Source organism: Pezoporus wallicus, unplaced genomic scaffold (assembly GCF_028554395.1).
Source record: "Pezoporus wallicus isolate ANWC-B61680 ecotype Strahan unplaced genomic scaffold, APGP_CSIRO_Pwel_v1 contig_14358, whole genome shotgun sequence".
Classification (NCBI taxonomy): domain Eukaryota; kingdom Metazoa; phylum Chordata; class Aves; order Psittaciformes; family Psittacidae; genus Pezoporus; species Pezoporus wallicus.
In genome coordinates this window covers 1-15402 of record NW_026635133.1, presented here as the reverse complement: position 1 = coordinate 15402, position 15402 = coordinate 1, and the positions used below count along the sequence as shown (strand labels likewise).

Here is a 15402-nt window from a genome sequence, read left to right as displayed (position 1 = left end):
GGTATGCAAATGAGTCGTGCCAATAGGAATTGCTTCAGATTAGATGTGTTGTTACACAAATTAGCTGTGCCAATAAGAATGGGTTGTGTTGTTTGGAGGCGTGGCTATGCAAATGAGTGGTGCCAACATGAATTTGCCCTGTTTGGAGGCGTGGCTATGCAAATGAGCGATGTGAATATGAATGCCTTTCATTGTTTGAAGGCGTGGCTATGCAAATAAGCAGCGTCTATATGAATTTGCACTGTTTGGAGGCGTGGCTATGCAAATGAGAGGTGTTAATATGAATGGCTTTAGTTGTTTGGAGGCATGGCTATGCAAATGACGTGCATCAATACGAATGGGTAATGTTGTTTGGAGGCGTGGCTATGCACATGACGTGCGTCAATACGAATGGGTTGTGTTGTTTGGAGGCATGGCTATGCAAATGACGTGCGCCAATACGAATGGGTCGTGTTGTTTGGAGGCGTGGCTATGCAAACGCTCTACCTTGTGGGCGTGGCTATGCAAATCCCAACGGCGGGATCCTGACGACGTGGGCGGGGCTTTGTGGGTGGCCGAGTGCCCCCAGGGAGCGCCGGCTCCACGCCCACCCCGGCGCTCCCGCAGGACCTGGCGCCCCCCGGTGGCCACGTCCCGGCACTGCCGCCGCCGCCGCCGCCGCTGTCGCTGTCCCCTCCGGAGGGGCTCGGCGGCGCCTTCACCACGGTGGACGGGCGGCGCGAGGACGACATCGCCGTGCGGGACGGGCCCGGAGCCGCCCGGCTCCTGCTGCGGGGCCCGGCCCTGCCGCTGCTCCGCCCCGGCCCGCCGCACGCCCCCCGCCAGCCCCCGTCCATGGAGGAGCACTTGGCCGTCATGCACCAGAAGCTGCAGCACGAGGTGATGCCAATGGGGGGCAATGGGGGCTCAACCCCACTGCGCTGCCCTATGGGGGGGGGCTGCTCCTTCATCCCCACCCTCACCCCCCCTCCTTTCCCCCCCCCTCCCGCAGCTCCCCAATTTCTTCCTCAAGATCCCCGATTACGGCCTCTACTCCCACGACGTGGAGTTCATCAACCACCTCCTGCACCTGCACACGCGGTGAGTGCCCCCCCACCCCATAGCACCCAATGGGGCCGGTGCCAACCCCCCCCTCCGTGGGGATGCTCTGTGACCCCCATGTCGTCCCCCCCCATTTCCATCCCCACTGCAGGGGCCGGCCCATGTACCAGGTGGCCGTGGCGCTGTGCCGGGCGCTGGCCTGGGGCTACTTCGCCAGCCTGAGGCTGGAGGTGCTGGCGCTCACCCGGCACCCCGAGGACTGGAGCATCCGGGCCCGCTGGCGCCTCACGGGGCTGCCCCTGCACCTCCTCGTGCTGCGCTTCTACCGGCGGGACAAGGCCTCCCTCCTGCGGTCAGTGACGGGCATGGCACCCATTGGCACCCGTTGGTACCCACTGACATCCATTGCTACCCGTTGACACCCACTGGTACCCACTGACACCCGTTGGTACCTACTGGTACCCATTACATCCCCTCACACCCATTGGTACCCACTGACACCCACTGGCACCTATTGGTACCCATTACATCCCCTCACACCCATTGGTACCCATTGACACCCACTGGTACCCATTATATCCCTGGCACCCACTGCTACCCATTGACACCCATCAGTACCCGTTACATCCCCTGACACCCACTGCTACCCACTGGTGCCCATTACATCCCCTGATATCCATTGATACCCACTGACACCCATTAGTACCCATTGACACCTATTACATCCCCTGACACCCACTGATACCCACTGACACCCACTGGTACCCATTACATCCCCTGACACCCACTGGTACCCACTGATACCCCCTGACACCCATTGGTACCCATTGACACCCCTGGGTCATCCCCTGCACCTGTGCATGCTGTGCTTCTATTGGCATAAGGCCGCCCTCCTGTGGTCAGTGAGACACTGCACCCATTGACACCCCCTGACACCCACTGACACCCCCTGATACCCACTGACACCCATTGACACCCAGTCATCCCCCTGACACCCCTCCATCCCCCCCTGTCCCTGCTCTCCCCATGGCACAAGAGGTTGGGTCCCCTTTGTCCCCATCACCCCGCGCCCCTTTGTCCCCGTAACCCTGCATCCCTGTCCTTCCATAGGGTGCGATGCCAGCCCCATATCCCTATTACCCCTGGGGACCAGGGTTCATTCCAGCCCCATATCCCCCCCAATGTCCCCCTTGCCTCCATCCCCCCCCAGGTCCTACGACGCCTTCTCCACCTTCTTCCTCAACTCGCAGGGCCTCATCCGCTGCCACCGCGTGGACAAGGTAGGACCGGGTCCGTACCCCCCCATGTCCCCCGCCTTTCCCCCCCCATGTCCCCCCTTTTCCCCCCCCATGTCCCTCACTCTGTCCCCACAGCTGATGCCCGCCCCGACGCCGCTGGCCCAGGACAAGAAGCTGCTGGTGGCCGCCGCGGTGGCCGCGCTCTCGGCACCGGTGCCACCACCGGTGCCCCCCCTGCACCTCGCCATGAAGCCCTCGGCCACCCAGGAGGACCCCTGAACCCCCCTCCCCCCCATTGTCCCCATTGTCCCCAACACCACCACCCCCCCCCCCATGTCCCCTTAACTTAATGTACAGAATAAACACCATGGACGGAGCCGTGCCCCACGGGCCCTGCTGGGGCTGTATTGGGGTCCCCAATGGGCTCATCCCAGCTCCTCCCGGCTCTTCCCGACCTTCTTGGGCATCTTGCGGGCGCTGCCGTCCTCCAGCTCCTTGGCCTGGTAGTAATGGGGGGCCACCTCCAGCAGCCACGCGCTGTCGATCTCGATCACCTTGGGGACAATGGGGACATGGGGGGGGTCTGGTCCCATTGCACTTGGCCCCCATGAAGGGTCCTGGTCCTTGTCCCATCCCGTCATGGTGACATCCCTTAGGATCCCCTTCCACCCCATTCCCAATGGGGACAGTGGTGGCCACGTCCCCTCATCGCCATGGCCCAGCCCCTGGGGGGGAACGCAGCCAAGGTGGGGATGTGCCCGTGGCAATGGTGCTGTCCCCATCCCAGTGTCCCCATGCCCACGGTGATGTCCTTATCCCAGTGTCCCTTTGACCATGTCCCCATGGCCACCTCCCCATGCCCATGGTGCTGTCCCCATCCCAGTGTCCCCATGCCCATGGTACCATCCCCATCCCAGTGTCCCCATATCCTTGGTGCTGTCCCCATCCCAGTGTCCCCATGGCCACCTCCCTATGCCCATGGCAGTGTCCCCATCCCATTGTCTTCATGCCCATGGTGCTGTCCCTGTCCCCATGCCCACGGTGATGTCCCCATGCCCACGGTGATGTTCCCATCCCAGTGTCCACATTTCCATGGTGCTGTCCCCATCCCCTTGCCCATGTCCCCATGCTCACGGTGCTGTCCCCATGCCCATGGTGCTGTCCCCATCCCAGTGTCCCCATGCCCATGGTGATGTCCCCATGCCCACGGTGCTGTCCCCATGCCCCTGGTACCCCCCCTGGCTCCCCACCTGCCGCATGAACTCCTTGGTGGTGCAGACGAGCTCGTGGTAGAGCACCCAGCGGGGCTGCTCCTCGAAGAGGGCGCTGTTGGGGTGGATGAACACCGAGTGCTGGTGCTTCACCGTGCGGTACCCGCCGCGCGTCAGCCGCGCCGTGTGGTAGAAGAACCCGGCCGTGATGGCCTGGGGGGGGGGGCACACAACGGGGTCAGTGCTGGGGGGTCCCAATGGGGAGGGAAGGGGTGAGGGGGGGGAGCAGGGACCTTGCGGACGGGGCCGTAGTCGGTGCCGCAGGAGACCGGGGTGATCTCCACGCGCTCCATGAGCCCCTCGAGCTGCTCCCGCACGTCGCGGGCCCGGCGCAGGGAGCGCGCCTGCACGAAGTGCTCGTAGCACCACTGCAGGGAGTGCCCGCTCGCCACCCACTGCAATGGGGAGATGGGGGGCAAGGGGGACACGGTCAGGCCAGGTTGTAGCCCCCATACCCCCCAGCCCATCACCCTGCCCTGTACCCCATATCCCATATATCTCATATCCCATACCCCATATCCCACATCCCATACCCCATATCCCACATCCCATACCCCATATCCCACATCCCATACCTCATATTCCATATCCCACATCCCTGCCTGGTTGTAGACATTGAGCAGTACAAGGTGGTTGCTGCCAAGCACATGGAAGCCCCAACACATGCTGTCCCCATATCCCACATCCCATATATCTCACATCCCATACCGCACATCCCCATATCCCATACGCCATATCCCCACACCCCATCTCCCATATCCCACATCCCATATATCCCACATCCCATATATTCCATATATCCCATACATCCCGTATCCCACATCCCATATATCCCATACATCCCACATCCCATATACCACATCTCCCATATCCCACATCCCATATACACCATATATCCCATATATCCCATATCCAATATACCCTGTATATCCCACATCCCGTATACCCCACATACCCCATCTCTCATACCCCACATCTCATATACCCCATATCCTATACCCCATATACCCCCTACACTCCATACATCCCATGTACCCCATACCCCACACACCCCACGCACCCCACACACCTCCCCCCATCTCCCCCCATGTCCCTGCCTGGTTGTAGACGTTGAGCAGCACGAGGTGGTCCCCTCCGGGCAGGTGGAAGCCCCGGCGGGCGCTGTCAGCGTGCAGGACCTTGTCCTTGGGCCGGTAGAAGATGGCGTTGTTCACCGAGAGCATGGCGGCCACCGTCAGCACCTCCTCTGTACAGCCGTACCTGTGGGGCACCATGGGGGGCCATCCATGGGGCGGGCATCTATGGGGGGGCATCCATGGGGGGGACACCCATAGGGCACCATGGGGACACCCATAAGGCACCGTGGGGACACCACCCATAGGACACCCAAGGGACACCCATGGGGCACCCATAGGACACCCAAGGGACATACTGGGGCACCCATAGGGCACCATGGGGACACTCATAAGGCACCGTGGGGACACCACCCATAGGACACCCAAGGGACACACTGGGGACACCCATAGGGCACCATGGGGACACACATAAGGCACCGTGGGGACACCACCCATAGGACACCCAAGGGACATACTGGGGACACCCATAGGGCACCATGGGGACACACATAAGGCACCGTGGGGACACCACCCATAGGACACCCAAGGGACATCCATGGGGCACCCACAGGGGCACACTGGGGGCACCCATAGGACACCCAAGGGACACATTGTGGGCATTCATAGGACACCATGGGGACATCACCCATAGGACACCCAAGGGACACCCATGGGACACCCATAGGACACGATGGGGACACCCATGGGGCACTCACTGCTCAGAGGCCAGGATCATCTTGGCCAACATGGGCTCCACAGGCAGCTCCGCCATGCGCCGGCCCAGCTGGGACAGCCCCAGTGACCACCAGTGACCATCAGTGACCACCCACAGTGCTCCCAGTAACCCCCAGTGACCCCCCCAGTGCTCCCAGTGACCACCAGTGACCACCAGTAACCCCCAGTGACCCCCCCAATGCTCCCAGTGACCACCAGTGACCCCCCCCCAGTGCTCCCAGTGACCACCAGTGACCACCAGTGACCATCAGTGACCCCCCCAGTGCTCCCAGTGACCACCAGTGACTAGTAACCCCCCCAGTGCTCCCAGTGACCCCCCCAGTGCTCCCAGTGACCACCAGTGACCACCAGTGACCACCAGTGACCCTCCCAGTGCTCCCAGTGACCCCCCCAGCGCTCCCAGTGACCACCAGTGATCCCCCCAGTGCTCCCAGTGACCCCCCCCAGTGCTCCCAGTGACCACCAGTGACCCCCCCCAGTGCTCCCAGTGACCCCCCCAGTGCTCCCAGTGACCACCAGTGACCCCCCCAGTGCTCCCAGTAACCACCAGTGACCCCTCCAGTGCTCCCAGTGCTCCCAGTGACCCCCCCAGTGCTCCCAGTGACCCCCCCAGTACCGTAGTGAGCTCGCCCATGTGGTTGAGGGCACCCAGGGCATAGAGCTGCTCCAGCGCCAGCACCAGCGTCTCGTGGGGGGGCGGGTCCAGGAAGTCGAAGTGGATCAGGTCATTGATGCCTGCGGATGGGGACGTCACCAAGGGACCCCCACAGGGACCCCCCATACAGACCCCCATAGGGACCCCCACAGGACCCCCATAGGACCCATAGGACCCCTACAGGACCCCCATAGGACCCACAGGACCCCCACAGGACCTCCATAGGACCCCCACAGGACCCACAGGACCCCCACAGGACCCCCATAGGACCCACAGGACCCCCACAGGACCCCCATAGGACCCATAGGACCCCCACAGGACCTCCATAGGACCCCCACAGGACCCACAGGACCCCCACAGGACCCCCATAGGACCCACAGGACCCCCACAGGACCCCCACAGGACCCCCATAGGACCCATAGGACCCCCATAGGACCCATAGGACCCACACAGGACCCCCATAGGAGCCCCACAGGACCTCCATAGGACCCCCATAGGACCCACAGGACCTCCATAGGACCCCCATAGGACCCACAGGACCCCCACAGGACCCCCATAGAACCCCCATAGGACCCACAGGACCCACAGACCCCCACAGGACCCCCCCAGAACCCCCACAGGACCCCTATAGGACCCATAGGACCCCCCCAGGACCCCCCCAGGACCCACAGGCCCCCTACGGCCGCCGCACCGAGGCTCTTGAGCAGCAGGACGAGGGAGCCCAGGTCCGCGCGCTGGATCTCGGGCACCGGCGTCTCCTCGAGCTCGTGCTGGAAGGCCCAGGCCGTGTAGAGCCGGAAGCACTTGCCCGGGGCCACGCGCCCGGCCCGGCCCGCCCGCTGATTGGCTGAGGCCTGGGGGGGGGGGGGGACACACCCGTCATTGGGGGGGGGTACCCCAGGGATGGGGATGGGGGGATACAGGGATGTGGGGATGGAGATGGGGGGCATATGGGGATGGGGGGATACAGGGATGGGGGGGATACGGGGATGTGGGGACACAGGGATGGGGATGGGGGCATACGGGGATGTGGGGATACAGGGATGGGGATGGAGGGGATACGGGGATGTGGGGATGGGGAGGATATGGGGATGGGAGGACACGGGGATGGAGGGGATACGGGGATGTGGGGACACAGGGAAGGGGGGGATACAGGGATGGGGGGACACAGGGATTGGGACGGGGGGGATACGGGGATGTGGGGATACAGGGATGTAGGGACATGGATGCACCCCAGGGATGGGGATGGGGGGACAAGGGATGCAGTGACACAGGGACATAGGGATGTGGAGATACAGGGATATGGGGATGTGTGGACATGGGGACTCAGGAACATGGGGACACAGGGACATGGGGACCCAGTGATGTAGAGACACAGAGATGTGGGGACCTGGAGATCCACGGACATGGGAACACGGGGACATGGGGACACAGGCAAATGGAGACCCAGCAACATGGGGATACAGGGACATGGGGACACAGGGATGGGGGGGATACAGGGACATGGGGACACAGGGATGGGGATGGGGGGATACAGGGACATGGGGACACAGGGATGGGGATGGGGATGGGGGGATACAGGGACATGGGGACACAGGGATGGGGATGGGGGGGATACAGGGACATGGAGACACAGGGATGGGGATGGGGGGGATACAGGGACATGGGGACACAGGGATGGGGGGGATACAGTGACCAAAGGATGTGAGGACACCAGGATACAGCTCCCCGCAGGGACCCCGGGGACACTGGCACGCACTGCCCCCCATAGAAGGGGCACAGGGGGGGACAGAGCCATCTGTGGGTACCAAGGGGTGATGGGGGGGTGATGGGGGTAGCAGGGCCCCACGCACCCGCGAGCAGGGGGTCACCACGAGGGACTCCATGCCGGTGCGGGCGCTGTAGCTCTTCTGCTTGCAGAAGCCGGGGTCCAGGACGTAGACGATGCCGTCGATGGTCACCGACGTCTCCGCGATGTTCGTGGCCACCACCACCTATGGGGCGGGGAGGGGGGGGGAAATGGGACATGGAGGCTCCTGCCCCTTGGACCATGCCCCTTTAAGCTCTGCCCCCTTAGACCCACCCCTTGGACCCCCATTAATCCCTCCTCCTTTGACCCCACCCCCTTTACCCCACCCCATTAAGCCCCTCCCATTTAAGCCCCTCCCCTTTTGCACCACCCATTTACCCACCCCATTAAGCCCCCGCCTTTAAGCCCCTCCCCTAGAGCATCACCCCATTAAGCCTCTCCCCTTTAACCCCACCCCATTAAGCCCCTCCCCTTTACACCTCTCCCCTTTAACCCCACCCCATTAAGCCTCTCCCCTTTAACCCCACCCCATTAAGCCTCTCCCCTTTAACCCCACCCCATTAACACCCTGCCCTTTAACCCCACCCCGTTAAGCCCCTCCCCTTCCGCCCCACCCTTTTCCCCATTGGCTCCCCCCCTCGGGCCCGCCCCTCCCTTAAAGGGCCAGCACCTTGCGCGCTCCGGGCGGCGTGGGCTGGAAGATGCGGGCCTGCATGTCGGAGGGCAGGTTGGCGTAGATGGGCAGCACCAGCAGCTCGGGCAGGCGCGAGCCCAGGCGCCGGCACCGCTCCTGCAGCAGCTCCACGCACGCCTCGATCTCCTCCTGCAGGGGACATGGAGCAGCCATAGGGACACAAGGGGGCAGCCATAGGGACACAAGGGGGGCAGCCATAGGGATGCAACGGGGGCATCCATAGGGAGGGGGACCCGCACCTGGCCGGTGAGGAAGACGAGGATGTCCCCGGGGGGCTGCGTGACGTGGATCTGCAGCACCGACACCACGCACGCCTCCAGGTAATCAGCCTCGGGCGCCTGCACAGGGGCCATGGGGGGACGGCGGCGTCACCAAGTGTGCCCACGGCCCCCCCAAGTCCCACACCCCAAATCCATATCCACATCCCATATCCATACCCGACATCCCACATCCCATATCCATATCCACATCCCATATCCATACCCGACATCCCACACCCCAAATCCATATCCACATCCCATATCCATACCCGACATCCCACACCCCATATCCATATCCACATCCCATATCCATACCCGACATCCCACACCCCATATCCATATCCCACATCCCATATCCATGTCCCACACCCCACGTCCCATACCCAATACCCCATATCCCATACCCCACATCCCACACCCCATATCCATATCCCACATCCCATATATTCATGTCCCATACCCCATATCCCATATATCCCATTCCCCATTCCCCATACCCCACATCCCATATCTCACATCCTATACCCCATATCCCATACTCCATCCCATACTCCATATCCATACCCCATATCCCATACCCCACATCCCATGCCCCATACCCCACACCCCATATCCATATCCCACATCCCACACCCCATACCCCGTATCCCACATCCCACACCCCATATCCCACACCCCACACCCCACACCCCACACCCCCACCTTGGTGTAGTAGATGTCGACGGGGAAGCGGCGCCCGGGGATGCGGAACACGGGCGCGTTGTCGAAGAAGGCTGCGAAGCGGCGCGTGTCCAGCGTGGCCGAGGCCACGAGCACCTTGAGCTGCGGCCGGAAGCGCGCGATGTCCTTGAGCAGCCCGAAGAGCACGTCCGTGTGCAGCGTGCGCTCGTGAGCCTCGTCCACCATCAGCACGCTGCGGGCAGCGGCACGGCACGGGGCACGTGGGGATGGGCACGGGACACACATGGGGACGTGGGGATGGGCACGGGACACGCGTGGGGACGCGGGGATGGGCACGGGACACACATGGGGACGTGGGGATGGGCATGGGACAGCGTGGGGATGGGCACGGGACACACATGGGGACGTGGGGATGGGCACGGGACACGCGTGGGGATGGGCACGGGACACACATGGGGACGTGGGGATGGGCACGGGACACACATGGGGACGTGGGGATGGGCATGGGACAGCGTGGGGATGGGCACGGGACACACATGGGGACGTGGGGATGGGCACGGGACACGCGTGGGGATGGGCACGGGACACACATGGGGACGTGGGGATGGGCACGGGACACACTTGGGGACGTGGGGATGGGCACGGGACACACATGGGGACGTGGGGATGGGCACGGGACACACATGGGGACGTGGGGATGGGCACGGGACACGCGTAGGGACGTGGGGATGGGCATGGGACACACATGGGTATGTGGGGATGGGCACGGGACACGCGTGGGGATGGACAAGGGACAGGCGTGGGGATGGGCACGGGACACACATGGGGATGTGGGGATGGGAGACGTGGGGATGGGCACGGGACACGCGTGGGGATGGGCACAGGACATGCGTGGGGATGGGCACGGGACATGCGTGGGGATGGGCATGGGATGGGGGACGTGGGGATGGGCACGAGACACACGTGGGGATGGGCGTGGGACACACAGGGGGACGTGGGGATGGGATGGGGGACGTGGGGATGGGCACGAGACACACGTGGGGATGGGCGTGGGACACACAGGGGGACGTGGGGATGGGATGGGGGACGTGGGGATGGGATGGGGGACGTGGGGATGGGCACGGGACAGGCGTGGGGATGGGACGGGAGACATGGGGATGAGTGTGGGACACACATGGGGATGGGATGGGGGACGTGGGGATGAGTGTGGGACAGGCATGGGGATGGGATGGGAGACAGGGGGATGAGTGTGGGACAGGCATGAGGACATTGGGATAAGCATAGGACACACATAAGGTCATGGGGATAAGCGTGGGGCAGGCGTAAGGACATGGGAACAAGCAGGGGACACACATGAGGAAATGGGGATAAGCATAGGACACGCATGGGGACGGGCAGGGGACAGGCAGGGGGACAAGGAGATAAACATGAGATGCACATAAGGACATGGGGACAGGCAGGGGACACGCATGAGGACATGGGGATAAGTGTGGAACACACATAAGGACATGGGGACAAGCATGGGACACACACGAGCACATTGGGATAAGTGTGGGACACACATAAGGACATGGGGACAAGCAGGGGACCCACATGAGGATGTGGGGAAAAGCATGTGACAGGCAGGGGACAGGCATGGGACACACATGACGACATGTAGATAAACACGGGACACACATAAGGATGTGGGGACACGCATGGGACACACAGCAGGCCATGGGGACAGCGATGGTGACCCCCAACCCATAGCAGTCAGCCCAAGCAGAGCACTGGGCACCCCCCCTGTCCCCAGTGTCCCCATGGGCACCTGTAGGAGGCGAGGTCGGGCTCGGTGAGGAATTCCCGCAGGAGCATCCCGTCCGTCATGTACTTGAGCACGGTGCGCTCCGACGTGCAGTCCTCGAAGCGGATGCTGTACCCAACCTGGGGGTAGGACCCTCACGTGAAGCCACATCCCCATATCCCATACCCTATATCCCACATCCCCACACCCTATATCCTATATCCCATACTGCGTATCCCACACCCCATATCCCATACCCCATATCCTATATCCCACATCCCCACAACCCATATGCCATACCTGATATCCCACATCCCCATACCCCATATCCCATATCCCATACCCCATACTGCATATCCCACATCCCCATACCCCATATCCCAAATCCAAAAACCCCATATAGCACATCCCATACCCCATATCCTGCATCCTCTATCCCATATCCCATATCCTGTACCTTGTATCCCACATCCCACACCCCATATCCCATACCCCATATCCCACATCCCATACCCCATATTCCATACCCCACATCCCCACACCCCATATGCCATACCCCATATCTCATACCCCACACCCCCACACCCCATATGCCATACCCCATATCCCATACCCCACACCCCACATCCCTCTCACCTCATTGCCCAGCTTGGTACCCATCTCCACGGCCACCCGTGCCGCCACGCTCATGGCAGCCACTCGCCGCGGCTGCGTGATGCCAATCTTCAACCCCTGCCTCGTGTACCCCTGACCAATGGGGGGGGGACACGGTCAAAGAGGGGGGTGGACCCCAAACCCCACTGCCCCCCATTGTCCCCCCTTGCCCCCCACCTCCTCGTGCAGGTACTGTGGGATCTGCGTGGTCTTCCCGGAGCCCGTCTCGCCCTCGATGACCACGACCTGGTGCTGGGCGATGGCGGCCACCAGCTCGTCCCGGTACGGGAAGATGGGGAGGCTGCGGCGCTGCTCCTGCACCGACTGCCGCCGCCGCTCCGCCTCGGACACCGCCGGAGCCGCCTCCTATGGGGGGCACCCATCACCTCTATGGGCACCATCACCACTATGGGCACCCATCACCTCTATGGGCACCATCACCTCTATGGGCACCATCACCTCTATGGGCACCCGTCAACTCTGTGGGCACCCGTCACCTCTATGGGCACCATCACCTCTATGGGCACCCGTCACCGCTATGGGCACCATCACCTCTATGGGCACCATTCACATTCTATGGTACCCATCAACTCTATGGGGACCCATCACCTCTATGGGCACCATCACCTCTATGGGCACCATCACCTCTATGGGCACCCGTCACCTCTATGGGCACCATCACCTCTACGGGCACCATCACCTCTACGGGCACCCATCACCTCTATGGGCACCATCACCTCTATGGGCACCCGTCACCTCTATAGGCACCATCACCTCTATGGGCACCCGTTAACTCTGTGGGCACCATCACCTCCTATGGCACCTATCACCTCCTATGGACACCCACAGGAGCCCCATATCCATCCCTTACCCCCTATCCCCACCCCTTACCCCCCATATCCCTCCCCCTGTGCCCGCCCCGCCGCGGGCACCTCGTGGGGCTGGCTGCCCTGCAGCTGGCTGGCACTGATGAACTGCACCATGTGCTCCTCCTCCAGCAGGACCTCGTAGTGGGGCTGCGGCCGGCGGTGGGCGGCGTCGCGGGCCCCGAAGCGCAGCGCGGCCGCTTCCATGCGCTCCTCCTCCCAGCGCCGCTGCTCGTCCCGGGGGGCCAGGGGCTCCTCGGGGCCGGCCTCCGGTTCCTCTGGCTCCAGCACCTGGGGGGGGGTAAGGGATGGGTATGTGGGGGTAACAAGTGGGTATGGGGGGTAAGGGATGGGTATGGGGGGTAAGGGATGGATATGGGGGGGTAAGGGATAGATTTGGAGCACCGGGAACTGATGGGAAGTGATGGGATGGATCCCATCGGGACCCTGGAGGGGTTTGGAGCACCGGGAACCGATGGAAGTGATGGGATGGATCCCATCGGGATACAAGAGGGGTTTGGAGCACCGGGAACCGATGGAAGTGATGGGATGCATCCCATCAGGATACAAGAGGGGTTTGGAGCACCGGGAACCGATGGAAGTGATGGGATGGATCCCATCGGGATACAAGAGGGGTTTGGAGCACCGGGAACCGATGGAAGTGATGGGATGGATCCCATCGGGATACAGAGGGGTTTGGAGCACCGGGAACTGATGGAAGTGATGGGATGGATCCCATCGGGATACAGGAGGGCTCTGGAGCCCGGACCTTGCCGCGCCGCTCCTCGGGCATCCGGTACCGCTGGCTCTTCTCGAGGCGCTCCCGCTCCCCCGCCCGCTTGTACTGGCGGGCCAGGTCCCGCAGGCGGCGCTTGTAGCGCAGGCGGCTCCGCTCCGGGGCCGAGAGCACCTCCTCCCCGAAGAGCTGCTCCTCGTCCGCGATCTCGGCCTCCAGCTCCTCCAGCTTGTCCCGCTCCCGCTTGGCCAGGTATTCCCGGCGGGAGCGCTTCCGCAGCTCCGGCACCTGCGGGAGAGCCAGCGGGATGCACTGGGATGCAGTGGGATGTATTGGGATGCAGTGGGGTGCATTGGGATGCAGTGGGATACTTTGTGATGCAGCGGGATGCAGTAGGATGCAGTGGGATACATTGCGATGCAGTGGGATGTATTGGGATGCAGTGGGATACGTTGCGATGCAGGGGGATGTATTGGGATGCGGTGGGATGTACTGGGATGCGGTGGGATGCAGTGGGATATATTGGGATGCGGTGGGATGTATTGGGATGCGGTGGGATGCAGTGGGATGTAGTGGGATGCAATGGGATACATTGCAATGCAGGGCGATGCAGCGGGAGCATCAAGCATAAACAAGGCTCACCAGTGTTTTCTGATCTTCTTCAGCGACTTTGAGGCGTTTCTGGGCTTCTTCATAGGCCTGAGGGGGGGAAAAGGGGGGGATAAGGGGCGAAAATGAGGGAATAAGGGAGAGTTCCCAAAGCACCCCCCAGTCCCACCCAATTCCTTGCGGGAACACCAAATGCTCTCCGGGATTGTCCCCAGGGATCCCCTCCTCCCGCCTGCCAGCTCCAGATCCCACCCGGAGCCATCAATTCCTATTGGACCCCTCCTAAATCCCATTGAGGAACCCCAACCCATGGACACCCCCAATCCCCCCCCCCCCATTCCCAGCCGTGCCCCTCACCTTGGCGTCAGGGCGGGTGAGGACGGTGCGGGAGTGATCCCGGCGCCGCAGGCGCTCGGCGTAGGCATCGCGTTCCTGCAGATCCCGGAGCCGTTCCCGCTCCGACGCTTCCCATTCCGCTTCCGGCTCCTCGGGTGGATCCGGAGCCCTGGGGGGGGACGAGACCCATAGGGGTTGGATGTGATCCTGAAGACGGGAACCCCCAAATCCCAAGGGATCCCAAAAGCTCCATAGGGAGACCTTGGATACTGGGCGGGGGGGACGGGGACACCCACATGGGTTGGACACGATCCTAAAGATGGGAACCCCCGCTTCCAAAGGGATCCCAAAAGCTCCATAGGGAGACCTTGGATACTGGGGTGAGGAACGGGAACACCCATATGTGTTGGATGCAATCCTGAAGATGGGAACCCCCAAATCCCAAGGGATCCCCAAAGCTCTACAGGGAAACCCTGGATACTGGGGGGAGGAACGGGGACACCCACATGGTTTGGATGTGATCCTAACGACGGGAACGCCCAAATCCCAAGGGATCCCCAAAGCTCTATAGGGAAACCCTGGATACTGGGGGGGGGAATGGGGACACCCACATGGGTTCGACGCAATCCTAAAGATGGGAAACCCCAAATCCCAAGGGATCCCCAAAGCTCTATAGGGAAACCCTGGATACTGGGGGGAGGAACGGGGACACCCACATGGGTTCAACGCAATCCTAAAGATGGGAACCCCCAAATCCCAAGGGATCCCCAAAGCTCCATAGGGAGACCTTGGATACTGGGGGGGGGGGGGTACTCACGGTGGGGGGGGCGATGGCGAGGGGCTGGAGGCCTCGGGGGACTCGGAGCGTCGTGGCCGGAGGTGTCGGCGATGTCGGGACGCGCTGTGGGCGGAGCCAGG

At 62.4% G+C, this 15402-nt stretch overlaps 2 protein-coding genes across 2 annotated transcripts; one reads left to right on the top strand and one right to left on the bottom strand.

Moving 5' to 3' along the window:
* Positions 1-606: 606 nt before the first annotated feature.
* CUNH6orf136 (chromosome unknown C6orf136 homolog) lies at positions 607-2558 on the top strand (the record flags this gene model as incomplete). Its single annotated transcript, XM_057403604.1, has 5 exons — positions 607-879; positions 992-1080; positions 1193-1393; positions 2252-2321; positions 2415-2558. Coding segments are annotated over 5 exons (777 nt in total), but the record flags the coding sequence as incomplete, so codon positions are not given.
* A 114-nt stretch (positions 2559-2672) lies between these two features.
* Positions 2673-15399, bottom strand: DHX16 (DEAH-box helicase 16; the record flags this gene model as incomplete). Its single annotated transcript, XM_057403592.1, has 19 exons — positions 2673-2833; positions 3530-3703; positions 3784-3945; positions 4648-4810; positions 5382-5449; positions 6017-6135; positions 6747-6909; positions 7909-8049; positions 8536-8688; positions 8799-8897; positions 9522-9732; positions 11308-11423; positions 11920-12030; positions 12115-12303; positions 12870-13085; positions 13567-13827; positions 14182-14238; positions 14506-14653; positions 15302-15399. Coding segments are annotated over 19 exons (2778 nt in total), but the record flags the coding sequence as incomplete, so codon positions are not given.
* Between the last annotated feature and the right edge of the window lie 3 nt (positions 15400-15402).